Source organism: Hakea prostrata, chromosome 2 (genome assembly GCF_041222555.1).
Source record: "Hakea prostrata isolate BN-2017 chromosome 2, UWA_Hpros_2, whole genome shotgun sequence".
Lineage (NCBI taxonomy): Eukaryota > Viridiplantae > Streptophyta > Magnoliopsida > Proteales > Proteaceae > Hakea > Hakea prostrata.
In genome coordinates, this window is record NC_142601.1 from 72,809,191 (window position 1) to 72,836,540 (window position 27,350).

Sequence of the window (27,350 nt, forward strand, 5' to 3'; positions counted from 1 at the left end):
TTAAAAAAATTAATCCTATTAACACAAATAAAGAATGTATGATTAAAGAGATGAGATATGAGAAAAATGCATGAATTAGGTTTGATTAATGTAGGCCTCTGAGGAATTTGAGCTCCAAAACAAGGAATCTTGTTGATTCCTAACCTCCATTATGTGTGATTTGTATAACCTAAGTCCTTATCCTTGCGTATACTTAAACCATGTAGAGTGGGTTACTAACAACCACTTAAAAAATGAGAACATCTGTGTTTGGTGGCTCAACCCAGTAAGAATCAAAAGATTAGCATTATTGGTTTTGATGAAATGAGAAGAACAGGAACACCAAAACACAAAACAAAATGAAAAACACATATAATAAGTTGGAGTGTTTGGTTTGGTTTCTACGTAGTTATGACATTACCTGTGGGGGAGGAGGGAGGGGACCCTCTTTGACTTTGTAAAGCTCTTCCCATTCGGCATTTAAAAACCCATACAATAATATACACTTGAGGTCACAGAATCATCATAAAGAAACAGAAATAAGTAGGAATTCAACCTCTCCCTTTCTGAATTCTTGTTATTCTCCTGAGATCAAACCTCTATATGGAGAAAACCCACACACTCTGGCCTTTGTCCTCTTTCTGGTTCTTCCAACCACTGTATAATTGTGTATCTGCTGCATTCAAACTTCTCTCTCTCACAGAGCATATCCAGTTTTCAATTTGGAGAGGAGTTGTTAGGTTGTCATTAATGACATTACAGTATTCTAGATTACACTTAAGGACAGAACCCATTAAAGGCTTCTGCAAATACCGAGTCTAAAAGTGTTCAAGAACCATATATAGAAATTACAACTTAGAAGAGGATTTACATCTACATTTGCATTTAATTGCATTGGCTGGGCAGAACCACGCGTTTTCTCGCCGAACGAGGCATAAAATCATTCAAATTACAACTTGTCTGCAGCTCAGGAGACGAAGTAATTCAATTCAGCTGCTCAATCCTTACATGCAGTGGCAGAAATAAGCGGTGGAAACAGAGTAAAATGGGTTTACAGTTATAAGAAGGTCTCCTCATTAAATCACTTTTCATGATCTCTCCTGAGTCTAAAATGGTTATGGTGAGATGTTGAGATTGAGAGATTCTTCAGCTTCTGCAGAGATGAAGATGAAGATGAAGATGGCCATTTTATCTGTTCTTGTTCTGTTTCTGTTCATGGGTTTTGAGTCTACAGCAGAGACAGAGAAGCCGAGTTTAAGTGTGCTTTTGGAAGTGAAGGAATCGTTCGTTGAAGACCCATATAATGTATTGGAAGGATGGTCAGCAGAGAACTCAGATTTCTGTACTTGGAGAGGAGTTTCTTGTGATAATGGGGCTTGTCTGAAGTGACTGGTCTCAACCTGTCTGACTCGTCACTCGCCGGGTCGATTTCTCCGTCACTCGGTAAATTACCCAATCTGCTCCATCTCGACCTCTCTTACAACCAACTCACAGGCCCCATTCCACCTGAGCTCTCTAACCTCACGTCCCTGGTCTCTTTGCGTCTCTATATTAACTATCTCAGTGGACCGATTCCACCTGAACTCGGCAAGCTCACTAATCTCCAAGTCCTTCGGATAGGTAACAATGATCTCACAGGCCCTATTCCAAGCTCTTTAGGTGATCTCTCCAACTTGGTCTTTCTGGGTCTAGCTTCGGGTAACCTCAGCGGTCCGATTCCTCCAGAGCTTGGGCGACTCGGTCAACTCGAAAGCTTGATTTTGCAAGTGAATCAACTTGAAGGACCGATTCCAGCTGAACTCGGTAACTGCTCAGCCCTCAGCGTCTTCGTGGCTGCTAACAACAGCCTTTCGGGGCCAATACCGTCGGAATTGGGTCTGCTTAGCAACCTCCAGACTCTTAACCTCGGCAACAATAGTATCCCCGGTGAGATTCCGGCCGAGTTGGGTGAGTTGAGACAACTCATATATCTAAATTTAATGGCGAATCGGCTTGAAGGTCCGATTCCAGTGAGTCTGTCCAAGTTGGGTGCTCTGCAAACTATGGATTTATCCATTAACAGGCTCACCGGAGGAATCCCTGAAGAATTTGGCGACTTGAGTGAGCTTATTTACCTGGTGCTCTCACAGAACAGGCTTAATGGTTCTCTTTCTGGTAAACTCTGTTCAAACACAACCAGTTTGCAATATTTGATTCTCAATGATAATGGGCTAGTAGGGACGATCCCATCTGGGTTCAGAGATTGCCAATCGTTGTTGATGTTGCATCTTTCTGATAATAATCTTGAAGGTTCGATACCAGAGGAACTGTATGAGCTTTCGAATCTTTCTGACCTTGTACTGAACAACAACAGCTTGGTTGGCTCGATTTCTCCATCGATTGGAAACCTCAGCAATCTTCAACTGCTTACTCTGTACCACAATAACTTACATGGTGTTATTCCACCGGAGATTGGCAAACTTGGGAAGCTCGAAACTGTCTATCTTTATGAGAATCAGCTATCTGGGGAAATTCCTTTGGAGATAGGTAACTGTTCTAGCTTGCAAATGATTGATTTTTATGGAAATCAGTTCACTGGGAGCATTCCAATCACCATAGGAAGGCTAAAGGAGTTGAATTTGATGCACTGGAGACAGAATGATCTCACAGGTGAAATTCCCTCTACTTTGGGTGACTGTAGAAAACTTAATATCCTGGATTTGGCAGATAATCATCTTGTTGGTCGCATTCCTTCAACATTTGGATTCCTTGAGTCTTTGCAGCAGTTGTTGCTTTACAACAATTCTCTTGAAGGTAATCTTCCCGATGAGCTAGTGAATATGTCCAACTTGACTAGGGTGAACCTCTCTAACAATAGATTGAATGGTAGCATTGCTGCATTGTGTGGTTCACGTTCTCTTCTTTCTTTTGACCTGACCAACAATTCTTTCGACCATGAAATTCCTACCCAGTTGGGCTATTCATCTTCTCTTGATAGGCTTAGATTGGGCAGCAACCGATTTACGGGTGAAATTCCTTCCTCCTTGGGGGATATCCAGGAGCTTGCACTCTTAGACCTTTCTGATAATCTACTCACGGGAGTGATTCCTGTAGAACTCTCACTTTGCAAGAAATTCACTCATATTGATCTGAATGGCAATCTTCTCAGCGGAGCAATACCTACGTGGCTGGGAAACTTGCCTCTGTTGGGTGAGCTAAAGCTGTCCTCGAATAAATTTACAGGCCCTCTCCCTCAACAGCTGTTCAATTGCACCAAACTCTTGGCACTGGCTGTTGATGATAATTCCCTAAATGGAACCATTCCTACTGAAATTGGTCATCTTGCATCCCTCAATGTCCTGGACCTCAGCCACAACCAATTCTCTGGAGCTATCCCTCCTACAATTGGCAATTTGGGACAACTCCTCTATCTCCGGCTCTCGTGGAACAATTTTGAAGGCAAAATACCGATTGAGCTTGCAGGACTCCAAAATCTGCAGAGCATGTTGGATCTCAGCCACAACAATCTTTCTGGTACCATCCCACCTTCCATTGGGACACTGTTTAAACTTGTAGTGCTTGATCTATCCCACAATAAGTTGGTTGGAGAAGTCCCTCACCAAATTGGTGAAATGAGAAGTCTATCTGAGCTTGACCTTTCTTATAACAGTCTCAATGGCCAATTGGAGATACAGTTCTCACGTTGGCCGGTAGAAACCTTTGCTGGGAACCTTGGACTCTGTGGAAGTCCCCTTCAGTCATGTGACAACTCAGAATCCGGCGGGCATCAGAGTGCCCGCAGAACGTTGTTGGTAGTGGCAATCACATCTGCCTTGACTGCTATTGCTATTGTTATACTAATACTGGGGTTTGTGCATCTGATGAAAAACCACCGCCAATATCTCAGAAGAGCTCGCGAAGTGAACTGCACATACTCTTCCAGTTCCTCCCTAAAACAGCGGCTGCAACTTTTGCGAACTGGCACCGTAAGACGAGAATTCAGATGGGAAGTAATCATGAAAGTAACTGACAATCTAAGTGATGAGTACATGATTGGATCGGGTGGATCAGGGAAGATATACAAAGCAGAGTTACCCACTGGGGAAGTTGTTGCAGTCAAGAGGATATTGAGAAAAGATGATCTACTGCTTAAGAGCTTTGCAAGGGAGATTCAGACGCTTGGCAGTGTAAGGCACAGGCATCTAGTGAAGCTAATGGGGTGTTGCAGCAACAAAGAGATGGGAATGAATCTTCTGATATATGAGTACATGGAGAATGGAAGTGTGTGGGATTGGTTGCACAAGCCACTTCTCAGTGGGAAGAATAGGAATGCATTTGACTGGGAAGCACGGTTGAAGGTAGCAGAGGGCCTAGCTCAAGGCTTGGAATATCTCCATCATGATTGCGTGCCACAAATCATTCATAGAGACGTTAAGTCAAGCAATGTGCTACTTGATACAAATATGGAAGCACATCTGGGTGACTTTGGGCTAGCAAAGGCACTTATCGAGCACCATGATTCATCAAACACCGAGTCAGGTTCCTGGTTTGCTGGCTCTTATGGCTACATTGCTCCAGGTAATACTCTAACAGCTGTTCCTGTTACTGCAAATACCAAACACTAGTACATCTGAGAAAACTGGTATGATCATTCTAAGTGTCCAGTTGATTGAATGAATGGTTACAATTAGAACATCAATATCTTTTGGGTACTACAGATACCATGATGTATACCAATAGTTTAATTACTCGATCAACATTGATTGAGAGGAAAGTACTTATTGTTAGATCAAATTAGGCTACTTTGCTTTTGGGGTATTACAGTTTTTTGATACTGAGTCTCTTTCCTTGATGTTTCAGAGTATGCATACTCACTTAAGGCAACTGAGAAGAGTGATGTGTACAGCATCGGTATTGTGTTAATGGAGCTGGTGAGTGGGCGAATGCCCACTGATGCAAGCTTTGGAGTAGATATGGACATGGTGAGGTGGATTGAATCATGTATTGAGATGCCTGGACCTGCTCGAGAGGAATTAATTGATCCATTGTTGAAACCACTCTTACCCAATGAAGAATGTGCTGTGTTCCAAGTGCTTGACCTTGCATTGCAGTGCACAAGAACTGCTCCCGTAGAGAGACCATCATCTCGTGAAGTGGCTGACACCCTCCGTCGCGCTAGCAATAGGCAATATGGGAAGAAGATTACAACCCCATGAGCATTATAGGTGATATTGGATAAGAATGTTTCTATAGATAATAGTAAGCTGCTATTTCCAATGGTGCTTTCATTTTCACTGTTTCAGTTATTAACATCCAATTGCTGTTGCATTCTGTTGTTTCCACATCTCTTGTGTTTTGGTAATGTAACCATTGTTCTTGGTTCTACAAATTATACAATTAACATAAAAATGGTATGGATGAAGGGACAGAATATCAGGAACCCCTTCTCCACTAAAACCCTGGATAATTTTCTTTGCCAGTCTCAAGCTATTTCCTAATTTGAAAATGGTGTTTCTGGCCCATTCTCACGGCCCAGATAAGACACTGCTTGCCATCTCTGCAAGGTTTGCTCCTTTCCCTCCCAACTAAAACATCACAAGACAAACCATTCAACAATTACAAAAAGAAAATTAGAATGGTTTAAGCAGCTTCTGCAATCTCAGTGTCAATCTGCCATATTCATATCAGACAATGGCACGTCATTAACATGGAGCTGATCAATACTGTGTGTGGTCATAATTCCTTTTGTTCATAGTTTTATATTTAAACTTGAAATTTCCAAGCCCTTTTCTGCTTGAACCCAGACTGTAATTTAGCCCACCACATTGAGAGGTGTCTTTTGCTTTTGATCAACTGAGTCTAACCCTTCGACTTCTTTTCAATCCTTACCCCGTGAAACTTTGAGTTTCAGTCAAACCGCTTTTTTTTTTTTTTCTCTTTTTGTCAGTTCGTTAAGCACTATTTCTTTGAGTTACCATCTAAAATTAATGCCATTCATTGTGGTTAAAAAATCCCAATTTTAAGTCTTGGTGTAAACAAGCTAAACTTTTCAAAAAGATAAAAATAACGTTAAACATAAAACCTAATGCTTGATTTGTTTCTTCATCTTCCTCTAGCAGTTATGATTTCTTCCTCTACTAATCATAAATCTTAAAATATTTAAAAAAGATATGATTCATGGGTAAAGTTTTTAAATTTAAATTGTGTGATAATATTAAAAATAAATAAATAAAAACTATCTGAAACTAATAATATTAATAATAGTAAATTAATTAACTTAAGGGTGACATTAACATTAAGAAATAAAATAGGGGTGGAGGCCCCCTTTGAAATAGAAAATCATTCCTGGCGCACCATATATATACCAATAGAGAAACAGACAATGTGAATGATATTAGAGTAGTATGTGTCTCCTTTATGTCTTGTAATGTGGTTTATATTTCTAGGAAATCCATTGTAGTTGCGGATTTATTAGTTCTGAAAGTCCAGTCTCTTTCGGACATGACTAATTGGCTTATTTCCTCTCCGTGGTTATGTGAGTTATGCTCTCTCGCTCTCTTGGCTGGTCCAGTCTTTTAAATAAATGGATCGATTACCCAAAAAAAAAAAAAAAAAAAAAATAAAAAAACTGAGAAGCAGACAATGTCCGAGGAGGACAGATTGTTGCGTTGATTGGACAGAAAACGTTGCTGTGTAGATTGAAAGAGTGAGGGACTAGTTCTGTAAAACCAAACCTAAATGTGGGTAACCATGTAATTTCGTCTATCTTTTAACCCCTGCCGAGCCCTTAAATTACAAGTAACACCTCACGCTGCCCTTTTCTCTAACTGGAGGTATCCGGTGATGCAATTACTGGAGAGGAGCCAGACAAAACGACGGTTCTTCTTCGTTCGCTGAACCCTCAATACCCTTCTTCCTTTTCCCCTGTCAGAGTTCCAGTGTAGTAGTACCTGCGCAGTACAAATCGCAGCTTGGAGAAGTTAAAGCATCAGCCGCTGGACGTTAACAGGTACAGCTCTCACCTTCTTGGTTCTTTCATTCTCCTTATTGCCTTATTTGATTCATCCGTTGTTCTCTTTGAAACTTCCAATTCAAAATGAACATTTCTATAGGAAATCATGCACTGCAACATCGAACAACACTACATAATACTTTTCCTTAACCAATTTGATCTTCTATCAATGACCTGAACATCTTATTCTGTCGATTTCCATGGAGTTTTAACGGCGGAAAGATAAATACAAATTTCCTGCCTCTGATACTGATTTGTTGACGGTGAGAGAAGACTCCGCCTAATCTGCGCTTCCCCCAAATTGCTGTTTCTTGACGAAGTATACGTATCACTTCAGGATTTGGGATCTGTATGACTTTTCTGTTATATACCTAAACTAAACATTAACAGTCTATTTCACCTCTTGGACGGGAATGCAAAATTTTGCCGATAGAATAAACGAATGCATTTTAGTATAAGCTATAACTGTAACCTCCATAGCAGAGAGACCACTGTGTAAACTCGCAAGCCATCTTCAAATGCCACACCAGTGGCATGATATGCAGATCTTTCTTTTTGGGTACTGCATACTGAAATGTCCTAGAAGATGGAGGTTTTACTTTTCTTTGAGGATGAACTTCTCCTTGCATTTAAGACTGTTAAATACAAATGTACCCATTTCTGATTTTTGGCGAATCCTATTTGTGCATGTACTGTGTGTGTGTCTCTGCGGATTTTGGGTTGGTCCTTCAGTGAACGGTGATGATGGTGCTGCAAACATTGAATCTTTCGGCCACCCCCACTTATCTTTTTCTAAATAGTTAGCAAAATATTTCCATGACAAGTTACAAGAAAATGTTTTATTAACATTTAAAAGATGCCTTCATATGATTTAGCTGTTGATATAACTGACCAATGCTATTCTTTTCCGTAATGCAATTTAACAAACTTCTTACCTGGAGGAAAAAAACCAATATGCCACATTTCATTTGTACTCAAACTTCATGATGCTGATTCCGATTTTGTACTAAATTATTTTATCATGAATTTACTGGGTCAGCTTTAGAAATATCTGTATTTACTTGATTTTTTGTCAATTAGGTTCCATGTCTCAGCTTTATGTCTTTCATTTACTCTCTTTTGTGTGTTTCTTGTCATCAAGTTCATTTGAACATTATTTGATTGGCAGATTTGATGCCATGCTGGTGGAGTAAGGATGTTGATAATAATTCCTTTTTTATCGCAGGTATATCCAGGAAAGATGGGTATCATAGAAAAAATAAAAGAAATTGAAGCCGAAATGGCACGGACACAGAAAAATAAAGCCACAGGTTATATTCTTTACTTTATTCATTACAAAGACAGCATCGTTGCCTCATCTTGGTTTATAACCTTATATTTCTATTGTTTTTACATGTCAAACCTTTCCATATAACATGTTCCCCAATGACCCTATCCAGATAAAGGGGGAAAGATCATTATCCTGGTCTGAACTGTATGTGTAGAAATTTGTTATTGCATTAATGAAGATATCATATCTGTTTTCTGTTTTCTGTTTCTTTTTGTTTTGCATATTATAAGTCATGGCTGGACCCTATTCATAAAGTATGTTATTCTTCCCAATTCTTTTCTATTCCTGCTAAAGTACATCCAGGCAACATCATGTTAAAAGTTTTGGGTTCCAGTAATGTATAGTTCTGAATTTAAATCCGGATCATGCTTTAGATCAGAATCTAGGTCTTTTCTGGGGAAAGAAACAGATTTTTCTGGAGTATGTAAACTAAGGTGAACATAGTCTAGTATAATAGCAAAGGAACAGTAATAAACAGAGTATGGTTAGTGTTATGTAGATTGGAAGAGGAAAAATAGTATAGGATATTTTTGGATACAAAAAGCAGGGAATCATAAACTGTAAGAAATAGGCTGAGATTATTTAAAAACCCATAAAGCAAAACAACAGTTTCAGGGTATGAAAACTGACTTCCTGTACTTTCAAACCTTACGAAACCCAGTTTCAGTTCTCAGATGGTCTGTATCAACTGTTTGAAATCAGAAACTTAGAATTCCTGATGTAGTTGTGACTGCCGGATGTAAGATTACAGAAGAGAATCTGGGCTGAAATTATTAATTATTTATCAGCATTTTCAAGCTTTCAAGATCCTGGGACATTACAACTAACAAATAAGATCTTGAGGCTGATCTTTGATGTAACCCAATCATTATTAGGAATTCACTACCTTGACCACTACAGTTGTTATAGTCAGTGCACCATCCGTCATACATATCTTTATTTATGGCCGCATGTTGACATGGCACCTTTGCTTCTCTATTTTATCCAAATTCACTCTCTAAGGACTTTTCTATTTCAGTAAAGACCATGTGTATTTCCTTCTTGCCCTCTCAATAGCTTTTTGTAAGTCTCCACACTAAGAAAATAGCTTCCATCTTGGATATTCCTGGCATGAAACCAATTTGGTTCTCCGAAATAGTAGTCTCCTTTCTCAGGTGGGTTTCAATGACCCTGCCCCCACAATTTCATAATATGATTCATGAGTTTTATCCCTCTATAAATGTTGCATCTCTGAATATCACCTTTATTTTTCTAAATGAGAACCACAATGCTTCTTTGCCATTCATTTGCCATTTTCTTTTTTCTCATAATCTTGTAAAACAGTTCGTTATCTAGGATAAACCACAAACTCCTAAGCTCTTTCACACTTATATTAGGATTGTGTCTGGGCAAGGTGCCTTGCCTACTCTCATGTTCTTAGAATTCTTTAATTAGGGCGCTTAAATTTTTCTTTTTAATTGAATTTCAGCTAGTAGTGTTCTGGTAAATTGGAAATACAAAACAGAGTATCATGAGGATATCAAGAAGCAATGAAAGTGAAACAGAAATTGAAGTATCTGGCATGGAACATCTAAAATTGAAACAGATTGTTTCTTCTGGTAGCAACAGAATGGTGCTGGGAATCCTCTCAGAGTACTCAGGAAGTCCTCTGTAAAGTGATGAAGATTGAAGAATCCACCTGATCTAGGACCTACAGGTTCTATCAAAAGATTATTTTCAGAGTGGGTTAAATCGCAACTAACCCTAGGTTAAAGGAGAGAAAGCGTTCCCTTTTTGGCTAGATATTTGATGGCATGAATAGAATTGGGAAATTAAAGTTCAGGTGAAATTATGACTAGAGTTGATGCTTTATGAAGAAGTAAGTTGATAGGGAATGGTTTGGATGTTCTTTGGTTCAGTGTCTACTGTAGTCATGGTGGTAAATAAACTATTTCAGGGGTTAAAGAACAAGCTGTATCTAGAAATAATAAGACAACAAAAGAGAAGATGAGTAACTAGTTAGTTGTGTATGTAGCCAACTTGCTACTTTTCCTACAAGTAACCTGATACCATGTTGTAAGCACAATTATACCCTTGTGGACCTTATCTAAATCCTTTAAAGAAAGAAAGAAAAGAAAAGAAGAAATAAATACAAGTAAATACTAAAAATGTAACTCAAGGGATCCCCACCTATTAATAAAACCCATTTTGGTTTTTAGAAGTATGTTCAGCTAGTTAGGTTTTATTCATCTGTTAGTGAGGGCTTCAACAACATATATCAACTCATAACGCCCCCTGCATCTGCAGCAAACACCCCCCACCCAGCCAAAAAAGAAGAAGATATGCAGTTACGCACACACACACCCCACTGTGCACTTAATATTGTCATGTGCTGACTCCATCATATTACACCAAGGGGCATAACACTATCCCTTGCACCTACTAGAGGTTGAACAATCAACCTCTTGGCTTTGATATCATGTTGCAATGGCTTATCATAAAAGCTTAAGTTGTTAAGTAAGGCTACAACAATGTTTATCAATATAGAATAACACTTCTTTCCTTTTCTAGACTCTGGGTCTCCATTGTTACCTCAAAAGAATACCATGAGTTCTATGTGGTTTTAACTTTTAAGAGTATTTGAAGAACTCTTGCCTTTCAATGGCTCACATATGGATAGGGGGGGGTTCAAGCCGTGAACTCTCTACAAAGGAAAAGAAAACTTTCTAGTGGCTTAAGACCCTAATCTGTGCTAGAAAAATGGAATGAACATTAGCTATGCCCTTGCAAAAATTAGAAACTTAACAATCTAGAATGAAGTAATGACTGCTGGAAGGACAGAAGAGATTCTAGAAACCCCATGGCATGATTTTTTTTCTAGCCCCATTTCTTTTATAGCTTTGCGGTACAATTTGTAAATTCTGATATTTTATCATTGTGATCCTTTTCAACATCCTGTCCAGTTAAAGTGTCTCCATTTAATTTGCTAAATGGTATTGAAAGGTATAACTGGTGTCTTTCAATACAGAGTACCATCTTGGACAACTCAAGGCAAAGATAGCAAAGTTAAGGACGCAATTGTTGGAGCCTCCAAAAGTAAGCTGTCCTTCCATGGGTGATCTTATGGTTGTTCTTTGCAGCTGCAAACTATTAGTTTTGCAATATGCTTTACTAAAATTTATTCTAATCGAGGTGGGGTTGGTTATAACTGTGCAAACTGTTTCACCCAAAGTCTGGATTGTTGATGATTCCCCCCCCCCCCCCCCAAAAAAAAAAAAAAAGCTACACGCAGCTGTTGCAGCTTTTCTTTTCTGTGGCACCATGGGAGAAAAATGTTGGGAAAACTCTTCTGATACACTTCCTAAGAGTTGAAAACTTGACCTCCCCTTGTATAGTGATACCAATATACCATGTGCAACCATTTCACCTTAAACTTCAAACTGTCAAGGAGTGCATCATCAATGTATAAATCCACACTAAGTAATTTCAATTTCCATTTATATTCTATTCAAGGTCAATTGGTGTGGATATGCTTTATGTATCATCTTTCATCCACAATATTATGAGAACATTGATTGGAGTTATTTTCCACATGTACTTATAAGTGTTAAAGGAATGCTAGATTTTTCAATTAGCTTAATGATATACTTTAGTGCAAAAGGCTTCGTGGCATAGGTTTCCAAGAAGATTTGGATGTTCCACCTAGTTATGCCACATACAATGGTCATGCGGCTTATCAAATTTCAAACTCGAGTCAAATCATATGACCTTTAAAGCTTCATCATTTGTTATGGTATTGGAAAGGTGATTAAGTAGACGTATGTTATTATATTGAATAGACGCAAGATATGCTTGACCTAGAAAAGAAAGACTTAGATGCAAGATATGCTAATGATACGCAAGGAAACAGTCAAGAAACATATGGAAATGCTTCGATTCTATGGAAAATATAGTTTTGAAGTATAAAACACTATAAATAACTAAATAAGTAATGTTTAAATATATCATGATGTATAAAAAGTAGAAAAAAGTACTGAGAGATAAGTGCATTCAGTCGATATCCATAAAGCAAGTCCATTCAAGTAGAAAAAGTACTAATACCTTTTAGCTACTGTATAGTTATCGTGTTGGTATTTTAGTGTTACAGTATTTAGTGGTGGATACAGTAGGACATGTTAAACCTTTTGTACTTTCCTATGCATGGACATCTTTCAATACTGATGACCTGATGATAATTGTTGCAGCTTTATGTTGCCCTGTATTTGTAGGATTTTCTTGTAGATTTGTTGATAGTCAATATAAAACTGTATAAGTATTAGAAAATAAGAAATTGTTTTGCATATGCAATACAAAACTTTGGCAAACATCATTTTGAAATTCAGGATGTTATTTTGGTAATTAGTTAAGGTATCTTGGCTGTTGGTACTCTTGGCATTCTGCAGTCTGCACCTGTCATATGGCCGGTTTATTTCCCTCCCTCAATTATAAACAATCAAACAAATGTGTAATGATGGAGCAATATATTGAATACATTTTTTAATACTAATAATTTGCCATTAAATATACTATGGTCAAACAAATGCAGCCGTAACCTGATCATCATCAAGCCTTGTCCCAACTAAGTGGGGTTGGCTACGGCTGCGTTTGTTTGCAAAGGTGGGGTGGGAAAACAAAAACATGTGGGCCCCTTGTGTAGTGAGGTGAGGGAGAAGGAAAGGAAATAAAAGGAAAGTGTGGAAAAGTGTTAATTGTGGGTCCCACATTTTACTTTTTCACACTTTTCCACAAAGTCCCACATATTTTGTGGGGTTTTGAAAAAGTTTGGGGTGAGAAAGTGGGGTTGCCACCTCACTAGACAAGTTTCTTTAATTTAAGGAAACTTGTCTCTAACTTTCCCACCCCAAGCAACCAAACAATCTACACTTTTAGGATTTAAAGGAAAAGTAGGAAAAGTTTGCTTTTTCCAAGAATTTTCCCACCCTTTTTTTTCCACCCCACCTTTATTCCAGCAAACAAACGCAGCCTACATGAATTCTTGCCTTCCAATCAGCTCTCTTTGAGGCCATTCTGGATACAAGGCCTAAGCTATGCATATCCTTTCTCACCACTTCTCGTAAGGTTATCTAAGGTCTTCCCCTTGTTCTTCTAATTCCTTCAATATGTATTATATCACTTCTCCGTACGGGGGCATTTATAGGCATCCGTTGAACATGACCGTGCCACTTCAAATGACTTTCTCGTAGCTTATTACTTATCAGAACTACTCCCAAATCAACTCTAATATGACCATTCCTTATCTTATCCTTCTTAGTTTTGCCACTCATCCATCTTAACATCCTCATTTTTGCCACATTGAGCTTATCTATATGATTCTTTTTAACAGCCCAAGACTTTCCACCATAGATCATAGCTGGTTGAGCGACGGTCCTATAGAATTTTTCTTTGAGCTATAAAGGAATATGTTGATCACATAAGACCTCTAACGCTCCTCTCGAACTTTATCCAGCCTATTTCAATTCTTTGGGAAATTCAATTTTAGGGTTAGTGTTTCTAAGACGAATTCCCTAAAATATAGGGTTTGCCCTAAAATTATTATTGGATGTTTTGGGCCTTTAAAGAAATTATGGGAAAGCCCTAGGGACAAAGTTAGGATTGATATGGATTGTTGACAAGTCACTCGAGGGAGGGTTTGAGATACCCAAAATTAATATGGGATTCAATAAAATAATGGAGGATGGAAAGTATTATTCCTAGGATTGATAGACTAGAACATAATTAAGTTGAGATCAATATGGGTTGGATCTTGGAAAGAAAAATTTTTCCTTTCTTCCTGGCACTTCCTCTTCCTTCCTTTTCATTCTTTCTTTCTTTTTTTCTTCCTTCTTTTTCTTCCTTCTTTCTTTTCTATTTTCTGGTTCTGCCGCAAGGAAGAAGAGGCAGAGTGGGGTTGAGAGGGTTAGGATGCCAGGATGTCATAGGGCTGGGGAGAGGCCCAAAGGGATTGTAGGGGGTAAGGGAGGGAATAGGGGTGTCATGGGGCCCTGGGTATGCTGTTGCTCAGGTGTGGCAGCAGGGAAAGGGGGTTTGGGGGTCCCTGCGAAGAACAGGGGAGGGGCAGGGGAGGTCTTGCGGGGGGTGGGAAAGTGAGGGAGGGGTTGGGGGTTGCTGGAATTGAAGGGAGAGGGGGTGGGGATGACCTGCAATGGAGAAGGGAAGAGGGGAAAGGGGTTTGGGCTTGCTCTACTTACTTGGAACTGGTTGAACATTTGCTGGAAACTCTGAAGAAGAGTGCTAAACAGAGTTGCTGATCTGAAGAAAACTTGACTCAAAATCTGCCATGGCCCCCACAAACAGGAACCGTGGCCCTCAAACTCAATATTCTTATTTAACTAGTCAGACTTTAGAGACTTAGAATAGGCTATCTATAGCCTACTAAAAGACTCCAAACTAATTGGGTTTCCTTTATAGATTAGGATAATAATAAGGATCTAATGGACGGACTTTAATTGACACATGCTGGAATTAAAAACTAAAGACTCACATGCTGAAATTAAAACTTAATTAACTAAAGACATGCTGAAATTAGAAATTAATTAATCTAAGGGGGAATAAGGGCAAAATTGCCCCCTTCCCCCCCCCCCCCCCCCACACAAAAAAAAAAAAGGTTTGGCCAGCCTAGGGAGGTTTCCCCCAATGTGTGGGTTTTGGGCCCAAATTATGGTTTCTGGCAAGGGGAGATTTTTGGTTCACATCATAACTAATTCTGTTTGAGCTGCTTGGGTTCTACCAACATTGACAAAATTGCAGAACAGTGCCCATCCAAAGATTCTATCCTGAACAATTTTCATGACACTTTATTGTACAAGCATTATTGATGCTTTTGTCTGCTTTTAATGTTGTGGGCTTTGATTCCTTCCTTTCCCCTGAATAAACTGCAAATTATTGCTGGATTTGTTGATTATAGATATCCTTCCACATGTGCTTAAAATTCCTCCTGGTCTCTCCTTTCATAATCTTAATGTCTGTCATTTCTCTGCATATTATATTGAACAGGGTTCTAGTGGGGCTGGAGAGGGTTTTGAAGTCACAAAATTTGGCCATGGGCGTGTTGCATTAATAGGATTTCCAAGGTTTGCTATATTTCAATGATTACAATATGGTTTTATTACAATATGGTTTTATCTAAAGGTAGGCTTCCTACCTCTTGTTGTGATTGCTACTCACCCTGTTGAAAGGGCGAATGTTCTTCCCTGGTGCCCTTGATTTGGGGCCAAAGGATGGCAAGAATTTTTCTAATTTGAGATGACCATTAAACATTGAGATGTTAGGACAATTTTGGCTGTTGTGTGATGGTATATGTGACAGTAGGAAATCTAAAGGAATGCAGTTTTAAGATGTGCCAAGTGCCAACATTGGTAACATTGTACTTTATTTGAATGATCAAACAGTAGCCAATCAAGACCTTTACACAGAGAATTAATTCCAGCTTTGGAAAGATTATCAGTAACTCAAAATCAAATGGTAAGTAGAACTGAACTAAAAATGATATATTAATGTTAAAACTGGGATAGCAGTATAACAGTAGGGGAAGAATTGTAAATTCACTATTGGAATAAATATGCAGATCAGAACAGTTCAAAACTAAGTTTTTCTTTGGTCTTCTGTTGTTAAATTTAACTGATACAACCAATGGTTCTATTTAAGTGATTTTAATGTTAACTTTGGGGGCTGGATTAGGACCCTGGTCGAGCTCTGCTTCAGTTTCTTAGCCAATTCAAGTTATGGTTAGGCCTTTCGCTTTTAGTATTAGGAGTTTATTTTTTGATTCTTATATATCCATTTCATGTCAAAACAGATCTTTATTTGTACATTGGGTCCTTGAGAGAGACTCCGCCCCCCTTTTTTTAGAAAGATTATCCTTGTCTTTGTTTATGTCTTGGTTTGGAACAAATTACTATAATTCGTCCCTGCCTACGGATCTGTCGACATTTTTCACAAATTTTACGGGCATCTCGGTGTAGGCTTCCCCCAAGGTGACGCCAGTTGTCTGCCAGGATGAATTCTGATTGTGGTTCTCATGACCATGAGGTGGTGCAAGGCAGTTTAGGGCATTTGGAATGCTTAGACGGCGAGGTGCCCACCTAGGCAGTTAATGCATTCTAATGTATAGCTATGTTATATCTCAAAAAGCTAACACTAAGCCACCTAAAATCAACCAAAAGATAAAAAAGCATACATAATACATCAGGATTCTCTTACTTAATGATTCACTAAGTCCTATTAAGTTATTAAGTATATTAGGAAAAATAACTAATTATTATCATCAGTTAAAGTATAGATGTTAAGAAAATGGAATCAAGGATATGGCTCCCAATTGTCTAGGGTGCCCATTGTAAAAAAACAACCCACTAATCGCCATTCTGTTGTCTAAAATTTTAGATAATAAGCAGCAGCATGCAAGAATCATTGGACCAAATTTTAAACACACCAAAAAAGATAAAGATAAAGAAAATAAATGAGCAGGGGCAAAATACTGACAAGTCATCGAGGTACTTGTATTTATTTTCTGTTCATGTAAGATGAGAAGTATCCCAAAGGAGAAGAAGAAAAACCAGCTCAGGTAATGCTGTGTTGATATCGTTGGCTGGAAGTATGAAAGTGTGGGAAACATAAAAAGGAAAACTGTGAAACTGAGACGATGAAGAAAAAGAAAAAGAGAAAATATAAATAAAACTTACCTGAGTTTTCTGTTGTACATGCTGGAGGAGGAAGAATAAAACCATCTGCAGGTATAGCCATGGTGATGTTGCTGGCTTGAGATATGAAAGGTATGGGGAAAAGACAAGTGTGAAACTGGGAAGAAGGAAGAAGAAGATGCCAGAATGTCACAGGCTGTTGTACTGCTACCCATCCCTTGTTGGCCTTCCAAGTTAGTGTTTAGACTTCCATATGGGATGATATTCTAATACAATTGGATTGAAAAAAAGGGTTTTGTTCATTTTGTTGGTTGCTGTAGAAACTGCATGGTTGTGATTCCCATATCTTTGCAGATAGCTGAATTTACATTTTGTTGGCAGTGTGGGGAAGTCGACACTTTTAACGCAGTTGACGGGGACACATTCTGAAGCTGCATCCTATGAGTTCACAACACTCACATGTATTCCTGGTATTATCCATTACAATGATACTAAAATTCAACTTCTTGACCTTCCTGGAATCATTGAAGGTGCTTCAGAAGGCAAGGGGCGTGGTAGGCAGGTAGACAACCTGAGCAATTCTTTGATGTCATTATTTGGTTATGTAGCAACTTCTTCATATAGACTCGCATCAGTTCTCTCTAGCATCTCCTATCTCTTGCCCTATGACAGTAGAGATGATCGCTATAGGGAAACTAAATGCTGCTCTAATTTGTTATATTTGTCTGATTGAGAAATTTTACCTTTGAAATGACCAAAATTTGATATGAAGTCCCATCTGACAGGTTATTGCAGTGTCCAAGTCATCAGACATTGTGCTGATGGTTCTTGATGCTTCTAAAGTAAGTTTAGTTTTCTAGCTCCCTATAATTGTTAGTGTGTATTCAACCAGTGTTTTAATTTCTATTTTTACCTTCTAGCACCCACAACACCTCCTTTATTATTTAAGAATTCACAAACAAGATGACTTCAGAGTCCAGATGCATGGCCCGTGGGTGCTTCTTACCAAGACAGGTGTCCTGGAATTTTGAATTGGTTTATATTATTTTGTATATCTTCATTTACTATTTAAATTGTTGTATTTTGTGGACTGCAGCTCCTAGATGCATATGCTTTTGCTTTAATTGGTATACTTTGTATCCTGTAGCTTCATTCATTCTTTATTTTCTTTTAAGAATGAAAAAGACTAATTTTTAGATCTTTTTGGGGAAATTTTTTTAATAAATCAATGCCTTTAAGGACATTATGTTGCAAGGTTATTCTTTTTCCCCTCATGCAAACTTGGATGGGTACCAGCGCCCCATGTGATTCAGGGGCTCCAACCATCTCAGTGGTCAAGTTTTAGCATGAAATAAGCATACGAAGTGGTTAAAAAGCTAGTCTGAAATTTCATAAATTTGCAAGAATGCAATTTCACTATAATGGAATCTGGTATAGTTGAATATATTGAGCCAGACAACTGGTGTACTTTTCGACAATCAGCTTTGATGTGTTCCTTGAAATTTCTCTGTTTTTCATCTTATTCCTCCCTTATGGTCCCCAATTATTGTTTGCTGCAGAGTGAGGGTCACCGCCAAATACTGACAAGAGAGCTGGAAGCTGTAGGCTTGCGCTTAAACAAGAGACCACCTCAAGTAAGACTATCCCTTTAAAGATGTTTGGTGATTGGCTGTATATATATATATATATATATATATATATATATATATATAAAATTTAAACTCATGTAATAATTGTTTATTTAAATGGAATGGAAAATAACGAATTGAAGCTTGAGCTTGTGTGTGCATGTGCACATCTCGTGCTCCTTACTGGTTTTTCTTCTCCTTCCCTTGGCAACTCTGATTCTTCTTTGGTTCCCCCTCTGCCCTCTTCATCCACCCCTACCCTTCTTACCTTTTTTGCCATTATGAACTAAGATAGAAGCATATTTGAAATGTGTAACTAGAGTGAAATAGAAAGTAACCCATGGTTATTAAAGCGGCAAAGCGACCAAAGCGATTGGGGCTCCGTCTTGGCGATTAGGCGATTAAGCGGCGCTTAGGCGGCAATAAAGCGACCAAAGCGGTTTAGTCAATATTTTTAATATAACTACTTTTTAATTCAAATACGTTTTATAATAAACTAAAGTACTAAACAAACATTCAACAATCACATTCATAAAAATAAAAATAAAAAAAAATTCAAGAATCACAGTTATGAAAAATTATCCAAAAAAAGAATAAAAACATAACTTTATCTCATCAAGCATCATAAGATTCATAAAATAAATGTAGCATGTACTATATCAATAATCAATGTGAAAACTAATAATGAAAGAAAAGTAGTATTTACTATATCAGTAATCATTGAATATGGCTCATGCTTCACATTCTGTTGCCGACAGGCAATTTAGGGCCTCAATTCCAAAATGGCTCACATATTTAAATTTATATACGGCATTGTAGGATAAATTATGATTAAAAAAAAGAAAAATAATATGCACAAATTACAAAATGTAAAAAAAGCGGCTGCTTTAGCATCTAGGCGGCAATAAGGCGCAAAAGACGGCAAACCGGTAATGGATAGGCAAAAAAGCGGCAAGAAATCAGCTCGTTAGTTAAGCGGTCACAATTTAAGCGGTTCAAAAACCGCTTTGCCGCCTAGGCATCCGCTTAGGCGCACCTAGGCGTACGCTTTGATAACCATGAAGTAACCACCTGTCAGGTTTGGAAACTGAAGTTAAACCTGCATTAACATTGGATGGAATTAGAAACTGTAACTGAGTCCTGTTTAATGGTAGAAGTTCAAACAAGCCTCACTGGAACCAGTGGTTGATGTTGATAAAGGATTTTAGAACCAACGGTGTGATGTAGAGTTCAGAAACTGATGTTAATAAATAATGACAAAGAAGACAGAGAAAGAGGTAGAAGATTGAGTAGATAGAAGAAGAAAGGATATGTTAGGCCTCTCACCTAATTGTAGAAGAGATCCCACCTTTGTTTGCCTACTGTTTCCCATAGTAAAGCAGTTTTGAATTATACAAACCCATGCTTTGTCTTACAGAAATCACAAGCTCAAGGCTGATTTTTTTCCTTAGATTGTTGGTAGTGGCTATAGGATCCTGTACTCCTTAATAACACTGTGGAAACAAGAAAAATAGTAAATCTTTATGCATGGTTGGGTAAATTCCTTACTACTTGAGTCTCTTTTGAAATTTGAAGTAAGCATTATGAAATATAAACCAATTTTTAGATCCTGTCTAGGAGTTGAATCCCCAATGTTTGGGCTTGTAGACATTAACCCATAAATATAAAGCTCATGCCTCCTGTAACCCATGGAGTACTCAAATTAGCATATAAATCCATTATCAGTCCAGTTTGATGGCCTGGGTTGCTACCAACCTTTCTGTTCTTTTGAACTTGTCTCAATGAATTCTAGCATCTAGGTTCAAATAAGAGAGTGATTACTTATTCCATACTTACATGGAATGACACTGCTTTTATATTGAGCTTTCACTTGCACCCGACCACTGTTTTCTGTTGCTTCCCCCCACCCCCCTTCTTTTGGATGAATTAATTTTTACATTACCAAGAAGAGAGGAAAAAAGGTGGGGCACTGTCTTTTTTTCTTTTTTTTTTGTCGGGTTGGGAGGGGGGAGGTTGGGACAAGAAGGGCCGAATACTAGGCCATTACTAGCAAAGGGAAGAGGCAAGAGCTAGTTATATTAAAAAAAAAGAAACAAGAAAAAAAAAAAGACCTACAATAATACAAAGGCTAATGGGGAAGGGGAGCCACCAACCGAAGCTAGACACAACGAAGTGCTTTATTCAGGTTCGGGGGTTTGACTACATAGGACATGATCTCTAATTTTCTGACTTACTTTGATCCTCCGAATTTAAGTTAAATTAATGCATTTGAGATGTCATCTTGACCCTTTGGGAGGTGTTGGGGACCAATACATTCTAATAGCTACAAAAGAGAATTTGTTCATTACTCTCTAGGACTTACTATTTTCATGCTTTATATATCTCTGCAGATATACTTCAAGAAGAAAAAGACTGGGGGCATTTCTTTTAACAGCACACTACAATTGACTCATGTAGATGAGAAACTTTGCTACCAAATTCTTCATGAATACAAGATACACAATGCAGAGGTACCTTCCTTTTTTTGTATTTCCATTTTCTCTATCAGGGAAATAATTCCACAATTTCGGTTAAGTGCATAAAAAAAAAGAATCACAGAAGCTTGTTCTGAGGTTTCTGATATGTGAGTTTCCAATGTTTTATGGTTGTCTTGCAACTTCTTGTGGTGAAAGAGTCCTTTTCATAGTTGTTAAGGCATCCACGCCTAGTTGCATAGGCAGATGTTTTTGACACCTTTGTTGTCCTTTGTCTAGGTCTCCCTTCAACACTTTGGGTTGTCTAGACATGGTGACAGCTAATGTCATTTTCTAGATAATCTTGTCGGTTCGATTGTATTCTTGATACTAGGATTTTTCTCATTATCCTGTAACATGTATATATATTTAGTGAATGTCAGCTTCCTGGCCAAAGCAGGTGCTACCTTTTGTATTATCGGAAATGGATCTAGATATTTTGAATAGCTATAAGTAGGCTCCTATTTCACCCAAGGAACTTCAAGTTGTTTGGAATCTAGTAGGCATGCTGAGACAAAAAGATTCCTGAAAATGAAAAGATGTTCTTCCTCATATAAAATGCCTCCTCGTTCCTTTGAATACTAGGAACTATTTATCTGATTTAGCCGATTCACAATGCTGGTGTATTCTGATGTTACTGCTCTATATGGCTAGTGCGCTGTCCTTGTAATTGATCCATATTTTTCTTTGGCCATTGACCTCCTATAACTTTGTTTTGGTAACATTGCGATATACTTGTGAATTGGTTAAAAGCTTTAGGCATGATTATGAACAATATATGGCTTACCTGTCTGAATCTCATGTCTTTTGTTGATTTCAACTGTAGGTGTTATTCCGTGAAGATGCCACAGTGGATGATCTCATTGATGTAATTGAGGGAAACCGTAAGTACATGAAGTGTATATATGTCTACAACAAAATTGATGTTGTTGGTATTGATGATGTTGACAGACTAGCTCGGCAGCCAAATTCGATTGTCATTAGTTGCAACCTGAGGGTAAGTTCTGCTAAGAGATTAGTAGTACTGCAGGGGTCTTTATGTTACTGAACCTTTGTAATTCACTCATTAGCATGTCCTTACTTGTATATACGTCATATTTAGTGTTACAAAATGTTCCGCTCCAAGAATAGAGATGTATTCTGTTCTCTCTAAACGTGGCTGTGTTCTTTTGTCTCCTTTCTTTTTTTCTTCTCACTTTTTGGACTACGGAGGCAGTGACTTCAGGTTTTAATACTGTCACGCGGTATCAGAGCATTGATTTCAGTACCTGCTGTTTTCTTCCATATCATTGATTCAAGTTATTGTTGAGATTCTTCTCTATTTTACCTGAGTGATTCTATATAGAGGACAAAATAGTAATATGGAAATTGCATTGTGATGACATTTCATTTTATTGTTGAAGTAGCTTGAGAAGCATTCACATGCATTTTTTATTTTTTGAACAGCTGAATTTAGACAGACTACTGGCAAAGATGTGGGAGGCAATGGGGCTTGTAAGAGTATACACAAAGCCACAAGGGCAGCAACCTGATTTCGAAGAACCTGTAGTTCTTTCTTCTGTAAGATATCTGTCATGTGCTTGAGTAAGTTTATGGTTGTCAGACGTTCGGTGAAGAAGGTTGTCCTTATTGATCTGAGCTTCTCTGTTGTCTGATTTTAGGATAGAGGTGGCTGTACGGTAGAAGACTTCTGTAATCACATACATAGAAGTTTGGTGAAGGAGGTGAAATACGTGCTTGTATGGGGCACAAGTGCCAGGCACTATCCACAGCATTGTGGCCTTTCTCATGTTCTCCAAGATGAAGATGTGGTTCAGATTGTGAAGAAAAAGGTATGTAAAGAAAAATGATGTGTTTCTTTGTGGCATTACTCATGTTATCCAGGCCGTCTTAAAATTCATTGTGTTGTTTTGAAATAGTGAAAAACAAGGTTTGTAATTGTAGTTTAACTTGCTACTGGGTAAAGTAAAACCACTTTGTGATTGGATTTTGACTTGTTACTTGGTGAAGTTAAACCAGCTTTGTAATTGTAGTTTGAATTGTTACAGTGAAGTTTAACATAACTTGCAACTTGAACTGTCATCTTGGTTGAAAAGGGTGCAGTTTTAAGTGGTTCTGTCAGTTTCAAAGTGGAATTATTTGCCAAGTTCAGACTTTCAGTAACTCTATGGTGGATTAGCTGTTTCTTAATTTCTTTGTGCTGTTATACCCATATCAGATGAATTCTAATGTTATGTACGACTTATTCTTTTCAGGAGAAGGAAGCAGAGGGAGGGAGAGGTCGGTTTAAGTCACACTCTAATGCTCCTGCTCGAATATCTGACAGAGAAAAGAAAGCTCCATTGAAGACTTGATTGTAACGACATACCTGGTCCATAAAAATTTGTTACGAAGTCTACTTCTGTGTGATTGTCCTTGAATAATGATAAACGGTTAAAAGCATCATTTGTTCGAGGGAATGGTAAAGCTATCAAGGTACCAATAGTGATGGAGCATCTTTAAGTTTTCTCCGAAGGTGAGCTATAATCAAAGGTGACCACTCCATTTTCAGATGTGTTCGTTTATTTCAGATGGAACTTTTTAGAGAATGTTTTGCTGGGTTCCCAAAGTTTATTTACAATAGATTGGGCACCTTATTGGGCAAAATGTTTCCAGATCAGATGGGGCTAGATGTTGTGGATGGATAGATTTCTTGTTAAATGTCAAGTTTCCAGTGGATTTATAGACAGCTGACTACAGGAATAAACAAAGAACCTAAAATACCTTGTGTGTCATTCAACCTTCGCTGCTTCTTTGAAAATGAAGCTCTTCCCAAATACTCTTGATTTTCTGTTGGTTGTGATCATAGTCAGAGTGTAATTGGAGACTAAAATATTAGAAGGTTGCATTAGATTAATAGACGCTACACGCTAGTAAGGTTTCTTTCATTGCCAATGACATAAAGGTATGAACCAGCAACAACCACCTTTCTCCATTTATCAGAACTCAATTGGGAAAACTGCATAGGCATTTTGGGTGGTGTCTATTCTCTCCCCTTCAAGTAAGTTGAATGGTTTCATAAACGATTGCAGCCAGGATTCCTGTCGCCTCAAAGTCTGCATGATATACTGATCATAAAGGTCCCCACACTGAACAAAAATTAACCATGTTAGGTGCATATCTAATAGCAAAAAAATCTAAGGTCTCCTTGCTGGAATCTGAGATGCCCCAAAAGAACCTCAGTATAACATGTTCATTGAAATGTTAGGCAAGAAAGCCTTGTATTTTTTCAATATGGATCCTGTTAGATTGATCAATAATGATGCTAAGCAGGTAGGAATATGTGGAAAACATGGTGGAGAACCCTCTTCTGTAGCATTCCTTCCCAAGGTTGGAATTGACCATGTTTCATTTTCACAATTTAGGTATGTTCAAAAATTACAAGAAAGAAACCTTGGGATATTGTTTAGTGCTACGTAATTAATGCATAACACTTGTAGCGAAACACAATTTTTCGCTTAATGAACGGTGAGCGGAAGCATGACCCTATTGCTAGGCTTGCCGCAGCTCAAGTGGCCGTTTAAGAAGATTTCAGGTGGAAAGATCTGTAAATCAAGTAATGTCGTATGTAAGCATGAGCAGGAGATGGAAATAGGTTTCTTGCAGATAGGATTCTTATTTGTATGACATTTTCTGTTTTGATAATATGAGAATTACTGGACAGTTTCTTCCAATAAAAAAATAAATTAAAATAGAGCTTTCATAAATTTCTTTCAAAAAAGAATTTTTGTTACTACTTTACCAGTCTCTGAACTTGCTCTCTCCATTCTACCAGAGGAAAAAAAAAAAAAAAAAAGAAAAAGAAAAAAATAACAACTTAGCTCTCTCAATGTTAATGTTAGGGATAAAAAGACTTAATGTACTAGTTTAACAAGACTCTCAGTAAAACTCAGTGTCATGAACCTAGTAGTTGGAAGTCCATCAATTTCCAGATTCCTCTTGGTATTGTTCTTGATGCTGTACAAAACTAGCTCCCCATTAACCTGCAACAGAATCTCATCATCGTTCCATTGTCCTATTACTGGTGCATAATTCCAAAGAATTCCTAATCCACCATTCCAACTATCGAAATGATGAAGATCTATGATTCCACGTTTACTCCAAGGTTCTTGAACGCCAGTTTCCTTCAATACCCACACCTCAACTTGGCGAAAATTTTCTTCTGGTTTTTTACAGAAAACAGAAAGCTGGCTTCCTCCCATCTCATACAGATGTAGATAATTCCTTAATACGGGAAGTGATGGTAACTCTGTTCGCACCTCATGTACCAGATCAAACGAGTATATTTTCTTCCCCGTACATGACATCCAATGAGTAACACCATTGATAACTATGGCTGAGCTTCCAAGAAAATCATAGTCCACGTCGAAGAATGATGCTGGTACTGGTACTGGTATATCTTCAAGTATTCTCCAGTTATCAGAATTCAAAGAGTACACGCTAACATTGCTCATTAACTGTAGTTGTAGATTATTATAGTACATAATCCTGACAACTTTGAAGTCTCTGCTCACGGATTCAAACCCAAGTCCGATCCAAATGTGATGTAAATAAGAAAATTCCACTGGGCAAGGTAGAAGCTTCTTTAGTTCTCCATTAACCGGATTCACGAGGTAAATGATGTGTTCGAAACCAATATCCCTAGGGTTAGGAACTAATGAAGAGAAACATAATATTCCATCGCATGAAGCCAAATAGACAAAAGAACGGTAATAGTCATGATCCAACTGAGGAGGACAAGGTAAGAAACTTTTGGAATCGCAGACTTTAAAACGCGATTTGAGGTCTTCTCTTACTAGTGTGTAAGACATTGAACTAGTGTCATTATTAGTAGCGATAACTAGAGAAGGAGGCCTCCTCTTCTTGGATCGGTGGAGGTGGAGAGTGGCGAATTCAGAATCACTAATTAAAGATTGCCATTGTTTGGATACGCACCTGAATCGAGTTACGGACTTCACTGGTAGTCTTAAGAGGATCTCTGAGATTAATTCGCCTGGCAAATACTCCCCGATGACTGCCATCGTTAATTGTTCTTCTTCGTCTTCTTCTTCCTTCGTTGTTGTCGTTGCTGCAGAAGACTGAGAATTTTTTTTTTAGGGTTTCAGAAGCGTAAGTTGAATTGGCCGGGCTTGGCTGTAAAGGAATACGACTACAGTTCAAAGTTCAAACTCAAATACTGGATATCCATCGAATCTTTAGTAGAAAAGGAGCGGGAAAGGAATTTCGGACTTGGCTATAAAGGAATACGAATCCGGATCAGCGACCCGACGGAGAGCATATTTTGGAAAAAATAAAAAAAAATATATCAATGGACTCACGGTGAAAATTACTTTAAAAAAAAAAAAAAAAAATTTCTCCACCAGTGGGACCCACTGATTTTTGTAGTCAAGAAGCCATGGGGGAGCGGAGAAGATCCAGATTCAAGGAATACGACTACAGTTCAAACTCAAATACTGGATATTTGATACCGGAACCTTACTTAAGGTAACTAAGCTGCTTACCACTTGGACCTACCCTCGTTGGTGTAAAGGAATTTTGTTTCCTAAGCTGCTTACCACTTGGACCTACCCTCGTTGGTGGAAAGGAATTTTGTTTCTATCTCAAACTTCTTTATTAGAACATTACGTGTCAGGTAAGGAAAGAGAGAAGATTTATGATTGGGAGAAGAATGAGGAATTAATGAATCAAATGTGGATTTTTCGTTAAGGTTATCTTTATCCTTTGGAATATTTAAGTTGTTTATATTACACACTTTACTATGATTTCTTAATAGAAGGGTGTCTTTAATATATTTCTACCTATAAGAGATTTGATTGATAAATTGAATAATTTTAGGGGTGACATTAATTTTAAGGGTTATATCTTGGAATAGCGCTGAAAATTTATCATTTTGTTACCATAATACAAAAAGAGAAAAATGAAGGAAAGGGAAGAAGAAAAAAAAAGAGTAAAGTACAGATTGCACGTTTAAACTCTAAGTTATAGGGATTTTCCCTTCACCCACTTAAGGGTTGGACGTGAGAGAGTTGGTCATTATATCATAATGATGGCAATATAGACATCACTCCTAACTTAACAGAATTTTGAATGGAAAGTAATGAGTGTGTAACTTGTAATTTTTATAATGTGCAATTTATAACTTAACGCATTAAAGCGTGTAAGTTAGAGTTTAAGTCTCACTAAAACGTGCAATTT

The 27,350-nt window shown here is 38.0% G+C and overlaps 3 protein-coding genes across 4 annotated transcripts; 2 read left to right on the top strand and 1 right to left on the bottom strand.

Annotated features, from left to right (window-relative positions):
* Nucleotides 1–561: 561 nt before the first annotated feature.
* LOC149026310 (uncharacterized) lies at nucleotides 562–5,414 on the top strand. Its single transcript, XM_089146586.1, is given in 3 exon segments — nucleotides 562–1,347; nucleotides 1,350–4,536; nucleotides 4,819–5,414. Coding segments are annotated over 3 exon segments (3,786 nt in total). The 5' UTR covers nucleotides 562–1,104; the 3' UTR covers nucleotides 5,175–5,414.
* Nucleotides 5,415–6,786: 1,372 nt separating this feature from the next.
* LOC149026311 (developmentally-regulated G protein 2) lies at nucleotides 6,787–23,976 on the top strand. Of its 2 annotated transcripts, XM_089146587.1 has the most exons (12): nucleotides 6,787–6,967; nucleotides 8,196–8,280; nucleotides 11,308–11,375; nucleotides 15,333–15,409; nucleotides 17,357–17,537; nucleotides 17,761–17,817; nucleotides 18,535–18,609; nucleotides 20,994–21,113; nucleotides 21,943–22,113; nucleotides 22,563–22,676; nucleotides 22,778–22,948; nucleotides 23,372–23,973. In XM_089146587.1, exons 2-12 carry the CDS (start codon nucleotides 8,211–8,213, stop codon nucleotides 23,468–23,470), a joined length of 1,203 nt encoding a protein of 400 aa, XP_089002713.1. In that variant the 5' UTR covers nucleotides 6,787–6,967; nucleotides 8,196–8,210; the 3' UTR covers nucleotides 23,471–23,973. The 2 variants fall into 2 exon arrangements, with proteins under 2 accessions (XP_089002713.1, XP_089002714.1); XM_089146588.1 differs by lacking the exons at nucleotides 18,535–18,609; nucleotides 20,994–21,113 and having other exon boundaries at nucleotides 23,372–23,976.
* A 731-nt stretch (nucleotides 23,977–24,707) lies between these two features.
* Nucleotides 24,708–26,322, bottom strand: LOC149026312 (F-box/kelch-repeat protein At3g06240-like). Its single transcript, XM_089143290.1, has one exon. The coding sequence runs from the start codon at nucleotides 26,174–26,176 to the stop codon at nucleotides 25,010–25,012; it is 1,167 nt and encodes a 388-aa protein (XP_088999416.1). The 5' UTR covers nucleotides 26,177–26,322; the 3' UTR covers nucleotides 24,708–25,009.
* Nucleotides 26,323–27,350: the final 1,028 nt, after the last annotated feature.